Source organism: Mastigoproctus giganteus, chromosome 14 (genome assembly GCF_048544385.1).
Source record: "Mastigoproctus giganteus isolate SK-2022 chromosome 14, ASM4854438v1, whole genome shotgun sequence".
Taxonomy (NCBI): Eukaryota; Metazoa; Arthropoda; class Arachnida; order Uropygi; family Thelyphonidae; genus Mastigoproctus; species Mastigoproctus giganteus.
Window position 1 is genome coordinate 120,863,374 of NC_143588.1, and position 17,766 is coordinate 120,881,139.

Below are 17,766 nucleotides of genomic sequence, written 5' to 3' on the forward strand. Positions count from 1 at the left end.
TTTGCCATTATTGGATCTGCAGATCTAGATTCTCCACTAATTTTTGCATAAACGATGTTATGTCGGTTTTTAAATTGATCCAGCCAACCGTTGTTACATACAAAATTGTTTAGCAAATTTTTCCGCTTGAGCCTTCAAGATTGGACTGTCTGTTGAAAATCCAGCACTTCTTTGTGTAGTGAACCATTAAAACAATGCTTCGTAAAAGTTTGTAACCTCTAAAAATTTTTTTTGGTTATGTTATTTTCCAGTGCCGATATAGAAATGTGTGTATTCTTCCACAATGTTCAATACACTTGAAGAGGACAAAGAAAACTTTTTACACACTTCAACATTTTTTGCACCACGTTCTAACTCACGAGTAATTTTGACTTTTTTGTGAATTGAGAGCGACTTTTTTTTTGTTAGTAGACATTCTTCCGAAGGAAGGGTTTGTTTCCAACTGATTTTACATTAAAATGATAGTGATCTACATACGTTCTTAGAAGTCCCGAAATGCATGCAAAGTTCTGAAATAAATTTATGGTGAATACGAGACAATCTGTAAATAGGGTAATGTGACAAGCAGAACACCAATGCACTATTGTATAGCCCCCCATCGTCGGAAGGACAAGGTCATAAACCGGCCGCTAATCCAATGCAGGTGGTCATAAATCTAAGTCGCCCTTTTCATTTTCGTCTATTCCAAGAATTGGGGTTTTTTTTTTCGACTACCCGAACAATTAAGAATGTTTCCATAGTTACTAAAATTTCTTCGGTGTATCCGTATAATACGCTCGTTATAACATTGAGCGATTGTATGGGAATATGTGTAAATTAAATCATTATGGCTTTTTTGCTTGTTACAACGGTGATCATTATAACCAAATTATACTTTTTTTTTTTTTTTTGCGATGTGTCAGATATACTTGATGAGATACACTTAAACAAAGTGTATCCCATCAAGTTGACAGGATACACTTAAACGAAGGTAGTGCAAAGGTTTTTGCCAGTATTATTGAGGATACCTTAAAGGTTCAGAGAAACTGCTAGTTAGGGAGGATGTGGGTAATACTGACATGCATTCATCTGATAATATTGGTCAAAGTAACATCCTGAAAGAGGCCTCTGAGGTTGGGAAAACTCATGTCTAAAAATATATATAAATTCATACACCGACCATTGAATAAAATTTTAAATTTAATATGACTACAATCTTTACACAAAAATATTTACAATAAACTATTGCGGAATGCTAAAAACTAATAAAAGATCATTTACAATAAAATTTGCTAAAATATAAAACATTAAAAGCGCTAAAAACCTGAAGCTTTCGGGAGCGTCAGCTCCCTTCTTCAACAGTGATATGACTTCCTGCAACATCTCCTTAAGTAGCAGGCTCACGGTACCTCCACACGTGGTATTTCTCCATGTGGTTCAATCGGCACATGGTCAGAACTGGAAGCGGAAATGTCTCGGGAACGTGGCAAAGAAAATCGTTCATCCGACCTTAATATAATTGTTTCAAAGATAGGATTAATACGTATACCTCTATCTCTATTGATGGTATTCCTACTGGATGAACTAATCCGTAAACCCTCCAGCCATTTACACTCCCAGTATCCATGTGCACGATCCAAAATAATAGCGTCCTCCGGGGAGATTTGATGCTGCTTCTCCCAAAAATGTTCGGCCACAGCAGACTTTTGTATTCAGCGGTTCTTATGGCATTTAAATGTTCCCCCAGACGATCCCTGAGCCGTCGTTTTGTTTCCCCCACATAACACTCCCCACAATCCGGGCATTCTATTCTATAAACCACTCCACTACTAAGATCTTTTGGTATGCGGTCTTTGACCTGAGGCACAGCCTCCGCCCAGGAAGCTGTACACAGCGTGTCCCATAACCCCGTAAAATTCTTGCCAGATGTTCATTAAGGCCCGGATAGTAGGGGATGTATGCGGTGGCTACCGGAACAAACGACTCCCTACGTTCGGACACTCCTCTACTATATCTATCCAGGATCCTCTGGGGGTATCCGCACTTTCTAAGTTCTGCCGTGGCACAATTAATTTCTTTTTCTTTATCCTCAGAAGTGGTACAGTGTGATCTTACTCTGTCAAATAAAGCTTTTGCTACACTATTCTTATATTGTCCAGCTTGTGCTGAATTGAAATGGGAGTATTGACCTCTACACATGGGTTTTTTAAAAACTGACGTCTTAAGTCTAAAACCGACCCTGGAGATCAATACATCCAAAAATGACAGGGTACCACCCATTTCCACCTCTGAGGTGAATTGTATAAATTGGGAGAAGCTATTAAGCCAGCAAACGGCATCATCCTCCCTCCCCTTCTGGACCAGGGCAAAGGTATCATCAACATATCTTCTCCAGTTCCTAATAGGAAACGAACACCCACTAAAAACCCTACTTTCCAACTCCTCCATGGCCAAATTGGCCATGGTGGCACTAATGGGTGAACCCATGGCAGTACCGCGAACCTGCTTATACATAGTTCCTTGAAACAACATGGTAGTACTAGCTAGACATAATTCTACCCCGGTGCAAATGTCTTCCACACCGAGAAGTGATCTATTACCAAGGGAGGCATCCCTGGTCAATGCCATTTTTACACAATATACTGCATGACTAATAGGAATACATGTAAATAAAGATATAACGTCAAAAGAGATCATGCTCTCATCATCATTTATAGTCAAATTCCCCACAAAATTCACAAACTCTCTACTGTCTTTAACAACATATTCGAACTTCCCCACTATGGGTGCAATTAATTTAGCCAAGTACCCTGATAGCGCATAGGAAGGACTCCCTATAAATGAAACTATAGGTCTCAAGGGCACTTCTGCCTTATGAATTTTTGGCAGTCCGTAGAATCGCGGGAGTTGACTACCTGTAGTGTGTAATGACCAGTAAGTCTCCTTGGAAATCTTCTCCGTGTTCAACCAGGATTGTACCAGTTTATTGACTTGCCATTCCAGCCCCACCAATGGGTTCCTCTGGATCACCTTATAAGTGTTATTATCTTGCAGAAGATCCAATGCCTTCTTATTATAATCTTCTGTATTCAGGACCACCGTTGATCTCCCTTTGTCTGCTGGTAAAACAACTATTCCTTTGTCTCTTCTCAGTTCCTCTAGAGCTCTCTTTTGATTAAGGCTGAGATCCGGGGGTGCCTTCCTCACCTGACTCAACACTGCAGCTGACTTCACCCGGATTTCATTAGCTAAAGGCTCAGGAAACTTATTAATGGCCCATTCAATACCCATTGCTATCTCCGCAATGGGGGGTTTTGAAGACACCAGAGTGAACTTGGGGCCTAAACTAAGGACTGCCTCCTGTTCTTTCGTGAGCTGTCTATTATTCAAATTATGTATAAAATGGGTGCTATTATCATATCGCTGTACCACATTTTCACTCACCAACCTATTAAACTTCATAATTTGTCTTTGTCTATATGACTCTGCTACCCTAACAACTTTATCCGAGACTAACCTTCTAATAAGAACTAGGTGTCTAGAAGGGTTAAATTACCTTTCCAGGATGTTTGATTAGTACGGGCCACCGTGCGTTTTCAAAAGAGTATTATGAATGTTTGGATTCGTAAGCTGCATGCAGATCTCAGATTTACTAGACGACAAATTGGCATGTATTTAGGTAATATTGGTAGCAATGTTTCTTCTAGACACCTAGTTCTTATTAGAAGGTTAGTCTCGGATAAAGTTGTTAGGGTAGCAGAGTCATATAGACAAAGACAAATTATGAAGTTTAATTGGTGAATGAAAATGTGGTACAGCGATATGATAATAGCACCCATTTTATACATAATTTGAGTAATAGACAGCTCACGAAAGAACAGGAGGCAGTCCTTAGTTTAGGCCCCAAGTTTACTCTGGTGTCTTCGAAACCCCCCATTGCGGAGATAGCAATGGGTATTGAACGGGCCATTAATAAGTTTCCTGAGCCTTTAGCTAATGAAATCCGGGTGAAGTCAGGTGAGGAAGGCAACCCCGAATCTCAGCCTTAGTCAAAAGAGAGCTCTAGAGGAATTGAGAAGAGACAAAGGAATAGTTGTTTTACAAGCAGACAAAGGGAGATCAACGGTGGTCCTGAATACAGAAGATTATAATAAGAAGGCATTGGATCTTCTGCAAGATAATAACACTTATAAGGTGATCCAGAGGAACCCATTGGTGGGGCTGGAACGGCGAGTCAATAAACTGGTACAATCCTGGTTGAACACGGAGAAGATTTCCAAGGAGACTTACTGGTCATTACACACTACAGGTAGTCAACTCCCGCGATTCTACGGACTGCCAAAAATTCATAAGGCAGAAGTGCCTTTGAGACCTATAGTTTCATTTATAGGGAGTCCATCCTATGCGCTATCAGGGTACTTGGCTAAATTAATTGCACCCATAGTGGGGCAGTCCGAATATGTTGTTAAAGACAGTACAGAGTTTGTGAATTTTGTGGGGAATTTGACTATAAATGATGATGAGAGCATGATCTCTTTTGACGTTATATCTTTATTTACATGTATTCCTATTAGTCATGCAGTATATTGTGTAAAAATGGCATTGACCAGGGATGCCTCCCTTGGTAATAGATCACTTCTCGGTGTGGAAGACATTTGCACCGGGGTAGAATTATGTCTAGCTAGTACTACCATGTTGTTTCAAGGAACTATGTATAAGCAGGTTCGCGGTACTGCCATGGGTTCACCCATTAGTGCCACCGTGGCCAATTTGGCCATGGAGGAGTTGGAAAGTAGGGTTTTTAGTGGGTGTTCGTTTCCTATTAGGAATTGGAGAAGATATGTTGATGATACCTTTGCCCTGGTCCAGAAGGGGAGGGAGGATGATGCTGTTTGCTGGCTTAATAGCTTCTCCCAATTTATACAATTCACCTCAGAGGTGGAAACAGGTGGTACCCTGTCATTTTTGGATGTATTGATCTCCAGGGTGGGTTTTAGACTTAAGACGTCAGTTTTTAAAAAACCCACGTGTAGAGGTCAATACACCCATTTCAATTCAGCACAAGCTGGACAATATAAGAATAGTGTTGCAAAATTTTTCTTTGACAGAGTAAGATCACACTGTACCACTTCTGAGGATAAAGAAAAAGAAATTAATTGTGTCACGGCAGAACTTAGAAAGTGCGGATACCCCCAGAGGATCCTGGATAGATATAGTAGAGGAGTGTCCGAACGTAGGGGTCGTTCGTTCCGGTAGCCACCGCATACATCCCCTACTATCCGGGCCTTAATGAACATCTGGCAAGAATTTTACGGGGTTATGGGACACGCTGTGTACAGCTTCCTGGGCGGAGGCTGTGCACAGCTGTGTCTCAGGACAAAGACCGCATACCAAAAGATCTTAGTAGTGGAGTGGTTTATAGAATAGAATGCCCAGATTGTGGGGAGTGTTATGTGGGGAAAACAAAACGACGGCTCAGGGATCGTCTGGGGGAACATTTAAATGCCATAAGAACTGCTGAATACAAAAGTCTGCTGTGGCCGAACATTTTTGGGAGAAGCAGCATCAAATCTCCCCGGAGGACGCTATTATTTTGGATCGTGCACATGGATACTGGGAGTGTAAATGGCTGGAGGGTTTGCGGATTAGTTCATCCAGTAGGAATACCATCAATAGAGATAGAGGTATACGTATTAATCCTATCTTTGAAACAATTATATTAAGGTCGGATGAACGATTTTCTTTGCCAGGTTCCCGAGACATTTCCGCTTCCAGTTCTGACCATGTGCCAATTGAACCACGTGGAGAAATACCACGTGTGGAGGTACCGTGAGCCTGCTACTTAAGGAGATGTTGCAAGAAGTCATATCACTGTTGAAGAAGGGAGCTGACGCTCCCGAAAGCTTCAGGTTTTTAGCGCTTTTAATGTTTTATATTTTAGCAAATTTTATTGTAAATGATCTTTTATTAGTTTTTAGCATTCCGTAACAGTTTATTGTAAATATTTTTGTGTAAAGATTGTAGTCATATTAAATTTTAAATTTTATTCAATGGTCGGTGTATGAATTTATATATATTTTTAGACAGGTCAAAGTAACTCTTGCACATACCTCAAAAGTTCATATCTGTTACCCCAACTGGACATTATCTAGATGTTCTGGGGCAGAAACGTTGCAAGTGAGCAGGTACCTAATGCCAAGGAAGAGAGCCTAAAAAACTTCAAGGGTTGTTAAATATACAAGAACAGTAAGTCTTAATTGTTTATATAGTAATGTTAGAAGTGTCTTCAATAAAATGAGCGAATTCGAACTGCTGGTTAAAATAAGTAACGCAGACATAATAGGGCTTACGGAAACGTGGTGGCACCACGTGGTGACCAGGGAATGATTAGTTTCAGTACGGCTTGTACAATGTATTTAGGAAGGATGGGGTAATGCTTCTTATCAGAAGCAGCCTGAGTGCGACAATAGCGTTCCCAGATTCAGATATTTCATATCTAGGAAATAAACTCATACACCGACCATTGAACAAAATTTTCTGTAACTAAAATTTTTACAAATAGTATAAAAATATAATATAAAACAAATTATTTACAATAAACTAATGACTATACATTATGGAATACTAAAAACTGTAAATAAAAGATCGTTTACAATAAAATAAGCTAAAATATAAAATTAAAAGCGCTAAAAACCTGGAGCTTTCGAGAGCGTCAGCTCTCTTCTTCAAGAGTAATATAACTTTCTGCAACATCTCCTTAAATAGCAGGTTCACGGTACTTCCACACGTGGTATTTCTCCACGTGGTTCAATCGGCACATGGTCGGAAGCGGAAATGTCTCGGGTATGTGGCAAAGAAAATCGTTCATCCGAATTTAATACAATTGTTTCAAAAATAGGATGAATACGCATGCCTCTATCTCTATTCATGGTATTCTTACTGGATGAACCAATCCATAAACCCTCGAGCCATTTACGCTCCCAGTATCCGTGTGCATGATCCCAAATAATAGCGTCCTCCGGGGAGATTTGATGCTGCTTCTCCCAAAAATGTTCGGCCACAGCAGACTTACTCTAGTCAGCGGTTCTTATGGCATTTAAATGTTCCCCCAGGCGATCCCTAAGCCGTCGTTTTGTTTCCCCCACATAACACTCCCCACAATCCGGGCATTCTATTCTATAAATAACTCCACTACTGAGATCTTTTGGTATACGGTCTTTGACCTGAGACACAGCTGTGCACAGCCTCCGCCCTGGAACCTGTACACAGTGTGTCTTATAATCCCGTAAAATTCTTGCCAGATGCTCAGTAAGGCCCGGATAGTAGGGGATGTATGTGGTGGCTACCGGGACGAACGACTCCCTACGCTCGGACACCCCTCTACTATATCTATCCAGGATCCTCTGGGGGTATCCGCACTTTCTAAGTTCTGCCGTGACACGATTAATTTCTTTCTCTTTATCCTCAGAAGTGGTACAGTGTGATCTTATTCTGTCAAATAAAGCTTTTGCTACACTATTCTTTTATTGTCCAGCTTGTGCTGAATTATAGTGGGTGTGACCTCTACACATGGGTTTTTTAAAAACTGACATCTTAAGCCTAGAACCCATCCTAGAGACCAATACATCCAAAAACGACAGAGTACCTACTGTTTCCACCTCTGAGTTGAATAGTGTAAATTGGGAGAAGCTATTAAGCCAGCAAACAGCATCATCCTCCCTCCCCTTCTGGACCAGGGCAAAGGTATCATCAACATATCTTCTCCAGTTCCTAATAGGAAACGAACACCCACTAAAAACCCTACTTTCCAACTCCTCCATGCCCAAATTGGCCACGGTGGTACTAATGGGTGAACCCATGGCCGTACGGCGAACCTGCTTATACATAGTTCCTTGAAATAACATGGTAGTGCAAGCTAGACATAATTCCACCCCGGTACAAATATCTTCCACACCGAGCAGTGATCTATTACCAAGTGAGGCATCCCTAGTCAATGCCATTTTTACACAATATACTGCATGATTAATAGGAATACATGTAAATAAAGATACAACATCAAAAGAGATCATGCTCTCATCATCATTTATAGTCAGATTCCCCACAAAATTCACAAACTCTCTACTGTCTTTAACAACATACTCGGACTGCCCCACTATGGGTGCAATTAATTTGGCCAAGTACCCTGATAGTGCATAGGTAGGACTCCCTATAAATGAAACTATAGGTCTCAAGGGTACTTCTGCCTTATGAATCTTTGGCAGTCCATAGAATCGCGGGAGTTGACTACCTGTAGTGTGTAATGACCAGTAACTCTCCTTGGAAATCTTCTCCGTGTTCAACCAGGATTGACCTCTACACATCGGTTTTTTTAAAAAACCCATGTGTAGAGGTCAAACCCACTATAATTCAGCACAAGCTGGACAATACAAGAATAGTGTAGCAAAAGCTTTATTTGACAGAATAAGATCATACTCTACCACTTCTGAGGATAAAGAGAAAGAAATTAATCGTGTCACGGCAGAACACGGCGGATACCCCCAGAGGATCCTGGATAGATATAGTAGAGGGGTGTCCGAGCGTAGGGAGTCGTTCGTCCCGGTAGCCACCGCATACATCCCCTACTATCCGGGCCTTACTGAGCATCTGGCAAGAATTTTACGGGATTATAAGATACACTGTGTACAGGTTCCAGGGCGGAGGCTGTGCACAGCTGTGTCTCAGGTCAAAGACCGTATACCAAAAGATCTCAGTAGTGGAGTTATTTATAGAATAGAATGCCCGGATTGTGGGGAGTGTTATGTGGGGGAAACAAAACGACGGCTTAGGGATCGCCTGGGGGAACATTTAAATGCCATAAGAACCGCTGACTACAGTAAGTCGGCTGTGGCCGAACATTTTTGGGAGAAGCAGCATCAAATCTCCCCGGAGTACGCTATTATTTTGGATCATGCACACGGATACTGGGAGCGTAAATGGCTCGAGGGTTTACGGATTGGTTCTTCCAGTAAGAATACCATGAATAGAGATAGAGGCATGCGTATTCATCCTATTTTTGAAACAATTGTATTAAATTCGGATGAACGATTTTCTTTGCCACGTACCTGAGACATTTCCGCTTCCGGTTCTGACCATGTGCCGATTGAACCACATGGAGAAATACCACATGTGGAAGTACCGTGAACCTGCTATTTAAGGAGATGTTGCAGAAAGTTATATTACTGTTGTAGAAGAGAGCTGACGCTCTCGAAAGCTCCAGGTTTTTAGCGCTTTTAATTTTATATTTTAGCTTATTTTATTGTAAATAATTTGTTTTATATTATATTTTTATACTATTTGTAAAAATTTTAGTTACAGTAAATTTTGTTCAATGGTCGGTGTATGAGTTTATTCCTAGATATGAGTTTTCCCGAGCTCAGAGGCCTCTTTCAGGATATTCAGACATTTCACATGATAGTATAGAATCTGTGTGGTGCGAGATAGTTGGAAACAAAGGTATAATGTGAGTAGGAGTAATCTACAGACCAGCTGATTGTGAAGATTATGACGAAAGCCTCTACATGCAAATGGAATGGGCAAGTAAGCATCAATGTCTTATGGGTGATTTCAATTTGCCTCTAATTGATTGGAGTAAATGGGAAGGAAACTCGACATGGGAACAAAATTTTTAAATCAACTAGATGACTGTTATTTGTATCAACATTTCAGGGAAAGTACTAGAGAAAAGAATATCCTAGACCTCATCATTACCCATGAATCAGGTGACATAACAGGGCTGACAGTAGAGGAACCAGTAGAGTAGCAGGAAGTGATCACGGAGTTCTACGGTGGATGATGAAGAGAGAGAGGTAGCAGTAGTAAAAGGCAAAGGAATGGGTTATAATTTCAGAAAATGAAATTATGATGCCTTAAGATGCTACATGGCCTCTATTAACTGTGTAGATATTGCACAGAGAATGAATACAATTGAACTGTGGTATGCTTTTAAAACATTAATCACAGATGCCTTGAGTGTGTATTTACCATTAAAAAAAATACTCCACAATGAGGGTTCCAAGTTGGACGAATAGTGAAGTTGCCACATTACTTGAGCAGAAAAAGGTGGCATGGAAAAGTTAGAGCAATAAAAAGCACTGAAGCCTATAACACCTACAAGATGATCTGTAATAGAGCCACAGAAAAGGTTCGCCAGGCAAAAGGCAAACAGAGCAAAGGCAGTTTATATATGGATAAGGAATTCTTCACATATATAAATGCTAAGAATAGCAGGAAAAACCAGATAGAACCTTTACATAAGGGAAAAGGGATAGTATCAAATACACCAGCCGCCATTGCAGATGAACTCAGCAGTTATTTTGCATCGATATTTACAGATGAAAACCTTTTGTGGCAATGGGAAATTGTGAGAGTGAAGTTAAAAAATATGTAATTAATGTTATTGAAATTTCGCAAGGTTATTTAATGAAAAAAATTTCGAGCCTACAGGCCAGTAGAGCTCCTGGAGTTGATGGAATATACCCTATAATCTTATGGGAGGCGGCAAGTGAATGCATTGAACCATTGAGGTTAATTATGCAAGCATCACTAGACTCTGGGGAGATTCCGTTGATTTGGAAAAGTGCCAATGTATATCCCATACATAAGGGTGGTTCTAAGAGTGAAATGTGAAATTATCAACCTGCCAGTCTGACTTCAGTGGTAGGGAAAATCATGGAGGCAATGATCAAGGGTGGAATTCAGGATCATTTGGATAGAATTGAAATTCTCAGGGATACCCAGCATGTTTTTGTAAAGGGAAAATCATATTTAACAAATCTGGTTTGCTATTTTCAAAGGGTCACTCATGAGCTGGATTTAGGGAATAATTTCAACATTGTTTATTTAGATTTCAGCAAAGCTTTTGACTCAGTCCCACATGAGCGGTTGCTTTATAAGCTGGAACAGGTTGGAATCACTGGGAAAATCTTTAGATGGATAGCAACATGGCTTCAGAGCATGAGACAGAGGGTTGTGATAATGGCTATTCCTCAGATTGGGTTGATGTAAGAAGTGAGGTTCCCCGAGGATCAGTATTAGGACCACTGTTGTTTTTAATTTTCATAAACGACATTGATGAAGGGATAGAGGTTGTGATGTTAAAATTAGTAGAGTAGTTAATGTCAAGCTGAGCTTCTTCAGAGACCTAGATAGACTTGAGGAATGTTCAGAAAAATGGCAGCTGTGTTTAATCCAACAAAGTGTAAGGTATTACACCTGGGAAACAGTAATCCCAAAATAACTTATTCACTTGGTGGAGTTCAGCTAAACCAGTACTGGAGGAAAGGGACTTGGGTGTGACGATACGGTCAGAATGAAATTCTCTGAGCATTGTAAACAGGTTGAAAGGAAGGCCCATGGTGTCCTATCGATGATCTATCGAACTTTTGCAAGTAGAGATATGGACTTGATAATATAAGGCTTTGGTTAGACCACACTTGGAATACTATGTTCAAGTATGGAGACCGTACCTAAAGAAAGACATTGAGGTTCTTGAAAGGGTGCAAAGACGGGTAACTCACCTGGTGAGATCGGCAAAAGGGGGTGTCCTTATGAAGAAAGACTTCGAATATGTGGGTTGCAGAGTTTGGAAACTAGACACCTTAGAGGAGATTTGATTGAGGTGTTTAAGGCTCTAAGGGGCATCAGTAAAATGAATGAGGACAATTTTCAAGATTATAAATGATACTAGAACTAGGAGACATAAATTCAAGTTACAGGGGGGAAATGTTTAGATTGGACTGCAGGAAGTTTTATTTTAGCCAGGAAGTTATAAATTATTGGAATAAGTTGCCTACGTGGGTGGTAGAGGCTGACAGTTTGGGGAAATTCAAAGGACATCTGGATAGTACCTTCAGGTGAGGGAAAGACATAGGATGATAGGTTTAATTTCTTTTATTAATTATTAGTTTTTTTTTTTATCATTGTTTTATTCAGTTTTTTTTTTTTTTCTTTTTTTTTCTTTTTTTTTTTTTGGCTGGTGCAGCATAAGCCATAAGCTTTCTTGCACCATGCAGCCGTTACTAATATCTACCACTTACTACAGAATTAAATATTCTTCTGTTTCATATACGGACGATTTTTTTTTTTTTTTTCTATTCAAAGAACTCTTTGTCCCTTAGTTCCCTACAGAATGTTTTTCAAGGATGAAGCAGAATAGAATTAACCCATGTTGTACAAAATATTACAGCTTTATTGATTTTAAAATGCAGAAAATTGTGTTTTTATATGAACAGACTAGACTTTTACTATAAATCTATCTGAATAATAAAAAGGACAGTGAGTATGGACGTTTTCATTCTGCTCTTGAGGACAGCAAGCTGTGTTTCTTTCAACATATTGGCTTTAAGTGGTCCAGAAGCACATGATATTTGTTACTCATCACTATTTCACTTCTCTCCAGATGATGTTCCAGGATTACTCCTTTATGATTCCAGAATACAATTGGGTAATGCTTTCCCTGCTGGTGCTTGGGTATGGACTTCCCTCTGTCAAGATGAGTCTGTGATGACACCAATCTGAACTTACACATTGTTTTCTAGTGTGTAACAGTGTACCCAGGATTCAACACCGGTTGCTGTGTACTAAGAAGGCATCTCCTCCTTTCTCATACCATCGTAAGAAGCACTGAACACATACACTGTCATTGTTTCTTCAGCTGTAGTACTAAATACTGGGGAATTCATTGAGTAAATGCTTTTCAAAAGTGCAACTCCACACCATACTAATTGTCATGATTCATTCAATAGTAATTCAAAAGTTTCTTTGTATGAGTTCTTCCACTATTGCTATAACTTCTGGTGTCACAACACAGCATACTTGCTGTTGATAGATCCACACTTCCCTATACTGGGCCAACTTTGATAAACTTCAACAGGTTTTATCCCTTCTGCAGTCAAAAATCAGATTACAGATGGCATCTCCACCTTGGTGCATGACTTCAAGAGTACCTGATATCTTGAAATTTAGCTGTTTTCATATAATCACAGCAAATGGTCTTATGATGATACCCTGTTTTGCATAATATGCATTTTATGTTGGTTTTGTAGTTTTTCATTGGCATGATCTTTGTAATTTGGAAGAAATGTTCTGATACATTCCAACTGAAAAACAGATCTGTATTAAAAGTTTTCTGAACTCAACTTTCTAAGTATGTGTTAGATGACAAAAGTTATTTAACACAGGAAAGTAGTATATAAAAGGATTGTATTGCTGGGGTAGATAGTGGTAAATATTGGAACATATTAAAAATGCTACTTTTGCTTTTTATTGTTATAAAACCATAAAAGTTCCATTCACAATACCATTTCTTCTTTTTCATATGAAATAAGGAACATAAGAAAGTGATTCACATTACTCACCAAATTAAAAAAGTTATAAATATATGGCAGTTATTAAAAACCAAATTAGAATAAAGAAAGCTGAGATTACTTAAATTATGAAATTTAGTTAATTGCAATTTCATGTAGTGGTTACAGATTTCTTCTAACACAAACCAGCAAAAACAAACAAACATTAAGATTATATGTTTGGCTATTTCAGGATTCCCTAATAAATCCCACCATATGGCCAAATAATACAAGAAATATGAATGTTTGAGTTCCTCAGCAGCAGTTAACTTCTTTTCATGGAAAGAGGAGTGCTCATAGTTCTTGCATTATTGCCTCATTTTTGTCCCTATGATAGGATTCAACAGGGAATCCTGAAATATAGTCATATATATCATTTTAATGTTTTTGTTTGTTTGTTCTTTTTAACCACTACAGGCCATGGAAATAAACTAAAATTTCATATTTCAGATGGATTCTTAAATTTACCTTTTTCTTTAATAACCTTCCATGTAATGTGTACTTCTCACAGTGGCAGTTATTATTTTTTAAATGTGAGTTAAGATTAGTTGAAGAAGACTTTTTTTATTTCTCATAAAATAAATAATTTAGATGGGTGAAGAAGAGGCATCCCAAACAAGGAGATTATGTTGAAATTCCATGTTGTAGAAATTCAGATCAGTACCGTAGCATGACTGTGATTCCATACTTGAAAGATCTTCATGGCCCAGATGATGATGAAGGCACAGAAGATGAAGAGGAGGAATTTGAGAAGTGCTTTATAAACAATGACTTTTCAGGTATATAAATTTCAGGTAATTGTGATATCAAGTTACTGCATGAGTGTTATATCAAAATATTGGGATATGCATCAGGTACCAAGTTGAGTAGTGAAAGGGATTTAGATTTATAAAAAGATGCAAACATAGAAAGAATATGCTCTGTTGCATTTTTAAACAGTTCATATTGTGTCATTTCATTTCACATTTAACTGATCTGAGTAATATTTGTATTAAATCACTTGCCATATAAAATCTGTGCAATTTCAATTAATTTTTCTTGGATATTTTCAATAGAAAAGCAAACCACCAAACTTTCTTGAATAGTTCCAAACTGTTTTGGACTTTTACATATCAAATGATTTAATGTACTTTAATACTGATGATATATTAAGGAGTCCTTATGTGCTGTGATGTAATGACTAGATCATAAATATAGAGCTTACTTAATTTTCAGCACTCACTTCATAGTAATCCGCTTAGTTTGTTGAAAGTTTCACCACGTACATAGTAGTTATGAAATTTTAACAACTTAAAGAAATTATAAATTTAAAAATTACTAAATTATGAGCTTTAAAAATTTGCCTAAGAAAGGAAAGTGCACTTTCCATTCTGTGGTTGTCAAATTAAAGTGAGATAAAAAGCTAATAACCGCGCAAATGACATTCGAAACCGTCTTCAGTTAGCTATGGTATTTATGTACTTTAATACATAAATTGCGTTAGAGCAGGTAATTTGATCTAATTTATTGTTAAATTCTTTATAATATAGTGTTTCTTTCTGTGCTTAGCTCTCTGTATGGTAGTGTACAAAACTTATGTTATATTATGATTTAAATATAACAGTGATTTTCCTGTTCTCATGTTGAACTTCACCTTAATTTAAGAGGAACTGGAGATTTTATATTTGAGGAAGAAATTTCATTTAAAAAAAGTGGTTTTAAACAGCACATTGTATATCAGATCAAAAACTTTTGAACCAACTCCTTTTTAATTTCACTCTTTTCTTTAATTCTTTTCTTTTCATTGTCAACCAAAATAAATTGTGACCAAAAAAGGTTCTCTATTTCCAATTGACTGGTGAAATGTCTGATTCTCTGATTATTGAGTTGGTTTCTGCTAGGTGAATATTAGGAGTCAGTGAAAGATTTCTTTTTTTATATGTATCAAAAAAAAAATTTTTTTTTTTTTTTTTTTTTTTTTTGTTGCATATTCCTAACTTAGGTCTTTTGGCATATTATTAGGTCCTATTTCTGGCAGGTAACAATCATAAAGAGATGGTACTAGCTCTTGATAACATACCATTCAATTGTATCTCCTGTGATAATTAGCTATAATAATTATAGTAATATTTGATATTTTATTACTGTTATTCTTTTTTTTTCTTCTTTAAGCTTCTATTTTGCTTAGGACACACATACCTTTTATTTCAATATTGACAAGTCTTTTCTTTTTTCTTATCTATTATCACAGTCTGTTGTAATGTTTAATTGTTTATTCAATGATATTGATCAGTTCTTCATTTATGCACCTTTCTCTATTTTATATTTCTGAACTTTAGTTCAACATATGTTTCAATTACACCAATGAGCCAAAACATTATGACCAGTGAGTTGTTACGCACATCGAAGCAACTTGCAGGTGAACTACAGCACAGGTCAGGACACTGTACAAAAAACACCTGATACTGAGCTCTGTTAATCAGTGTTACTCTTGTAATCAGATGGGAATGACACACGGATTTAAGCAACTTTGACAAAGGTCAAATTGTAATGGCCAAATGACTGGATCAGAACATATCCGAAATGGCACAGCTGGTGGGATGTTCATGGTCAGCCGTGGTTAGTACCTACTGAAAGTGGTGCGAGGAGGGGGAAACCAACGAACCACCAGTGCGGTGTTGGACAGCCACGGCTCATTGATGCTAGAGGTGAGTAAAGACTCTCCCAGATAGTACGTGGCGACTGTGGTGCAACTAGCCAGGGAAGCGAGCCTAAAAAATCTTCAAGGGTTGTGTTAGGGTTGTTAAATATACAAGAACAGTAAGTCTTACTTGTTTATATAGTAATGTTAGAAGTGTCGTCGATAAAATGAGCGAATTCTCAAGGATACTCAGCATGGTTTTGAAAAGGGAAAATCATGTTTAACAAATCTAGTTCACTATTTTGAAAGGGTCACTCATGAGCTGGATTTAGGGAATAATTTCGACATTGTTTATTTAGATTTCAGCAAAGCTTTGACTCAATCCCACATGAGCGGTTGCTTTATAAGCTGGAACAGGCTGGAATCACTGGGAATTTATGTCACTGGGAAAATCCTTAGATGGATAGCAGGATGGCTTCAATGCAGGACGCAGAGGGTTGTGATAAATGGCTATTCCTCAGATTGGGTTGATGTAAGAAGTGGAGGTTCCCCAAGGATCAGTATTAGGACCACTGTTGTTTTTAATTTTCATAAATGACATCAATGAAGGTATAGAGAGCGTGATGTCTAAATTTGCAGATGATGTTAACATTGGTAGAGTAGTTAATGATGACTGTCAAGCTAAGCTTCTTCAGAGAGACCTAGATAGACTTCAGGAATGGTCAGAAAAATGGCAGCTATGCTTTAATCCAACGAAGTGTAAGGTATTACACCTGGGAAACAGTAATCCTAAAATAACTTATTCATTTGGTTGATTGCAACTAAACCCAGTACTGGAGGATGTGGATGTTACGATACCGTCAGACATGAAATTCCCTGAGCATTGTAAACAGGTTGCAAGGAAAACCCATGGCGTCCTATCGATGATCTATCGAACTTTTGCAAGTAGAGATAGGGACGTGATAATCCCATTAATATAAGGCTTTTGTTAGACCACATTTGGAATACTCTGTTCAAGTATGGAGACCACACCTAAAGAAAGACATCGAACTTCTTGAAAGGGTGCAAAGATGGGTAACTCACCTGGTGAGATCGGCAAAAGGGCGTCCTTATGAAGAAAGACTTTGAATATGTGTGTTGCAGAGTTTGCAAACTAGACACCTTAGAGGAGATTTCATTGAGGTGTTTAAGGCTCTGAGAGGCATCAGTAAAATGAATGAGGACGAAATTTTCAAGATTATAAATGATACTAGAACTAGGGGACATAAATTCAAGTTACGGGGGGGAAATGTTTACATTGGACTGCAGGAAGTTTTATTTTAGCCAGCAAGTTATAAATTACTGGAATAAGTTGCCTATGTGGGTGGTAGAGGCTGACAGTTTGGGGAAATTCAAAGATCATCTGGATAGTACCTTCGGGTGAGAGAAATGCATAGGATGATAGGTTTAATTTCCTTTTCTTTTATTAATTATTATTATTATTTTTTTTTTTTATCAGTTTTATTCTGGTTTTTTTTTTTTTGCTGTTGCAGCATAATCCATAGGCTTTCTTTCACCATGCGGCCATTACTAATACTAATTAGAATGCTCATGACAAGAGTAATGTGTCACAACACAGCACATCAAACCCTGCTGAAAATGGGGCTGTGTTGCTGCAGGCTGCTTCGAGTGCCTATGGCTAACCACAGTTCACCGGCGACAGTGCCTACAATGGGCATGGAAACTGGACTTTTAATGATTGGAAGAAGGTCGTCTGGTCTGATGAATCACGTTTCCTGTTGAACC

General features: G+C 38.3%; 1 protein-coding gene across 1 annotated transcript in view; it reads left to right on the forward strand.

The window, feature by feature from the left end:
* LOC150075692 (serine/threonine-protein kinase STK11-like) overlaps positions 1–17,766 on the forward strand; it is a 131,697-nt gene that overhangs the window by 91,882 nt on the left and 22,049 nt on the right. The window contains exon 7 of the mRNA XM_090389050.1: positions 13,953–14,140. Within this exon, the coding sequence (XP_090245176.1) occupies positions 13,953–14,140 (188 nt within the window). The remainder of the gene's footprint in view (positions 1–13,952; positions 14,141–17,766) is intronic.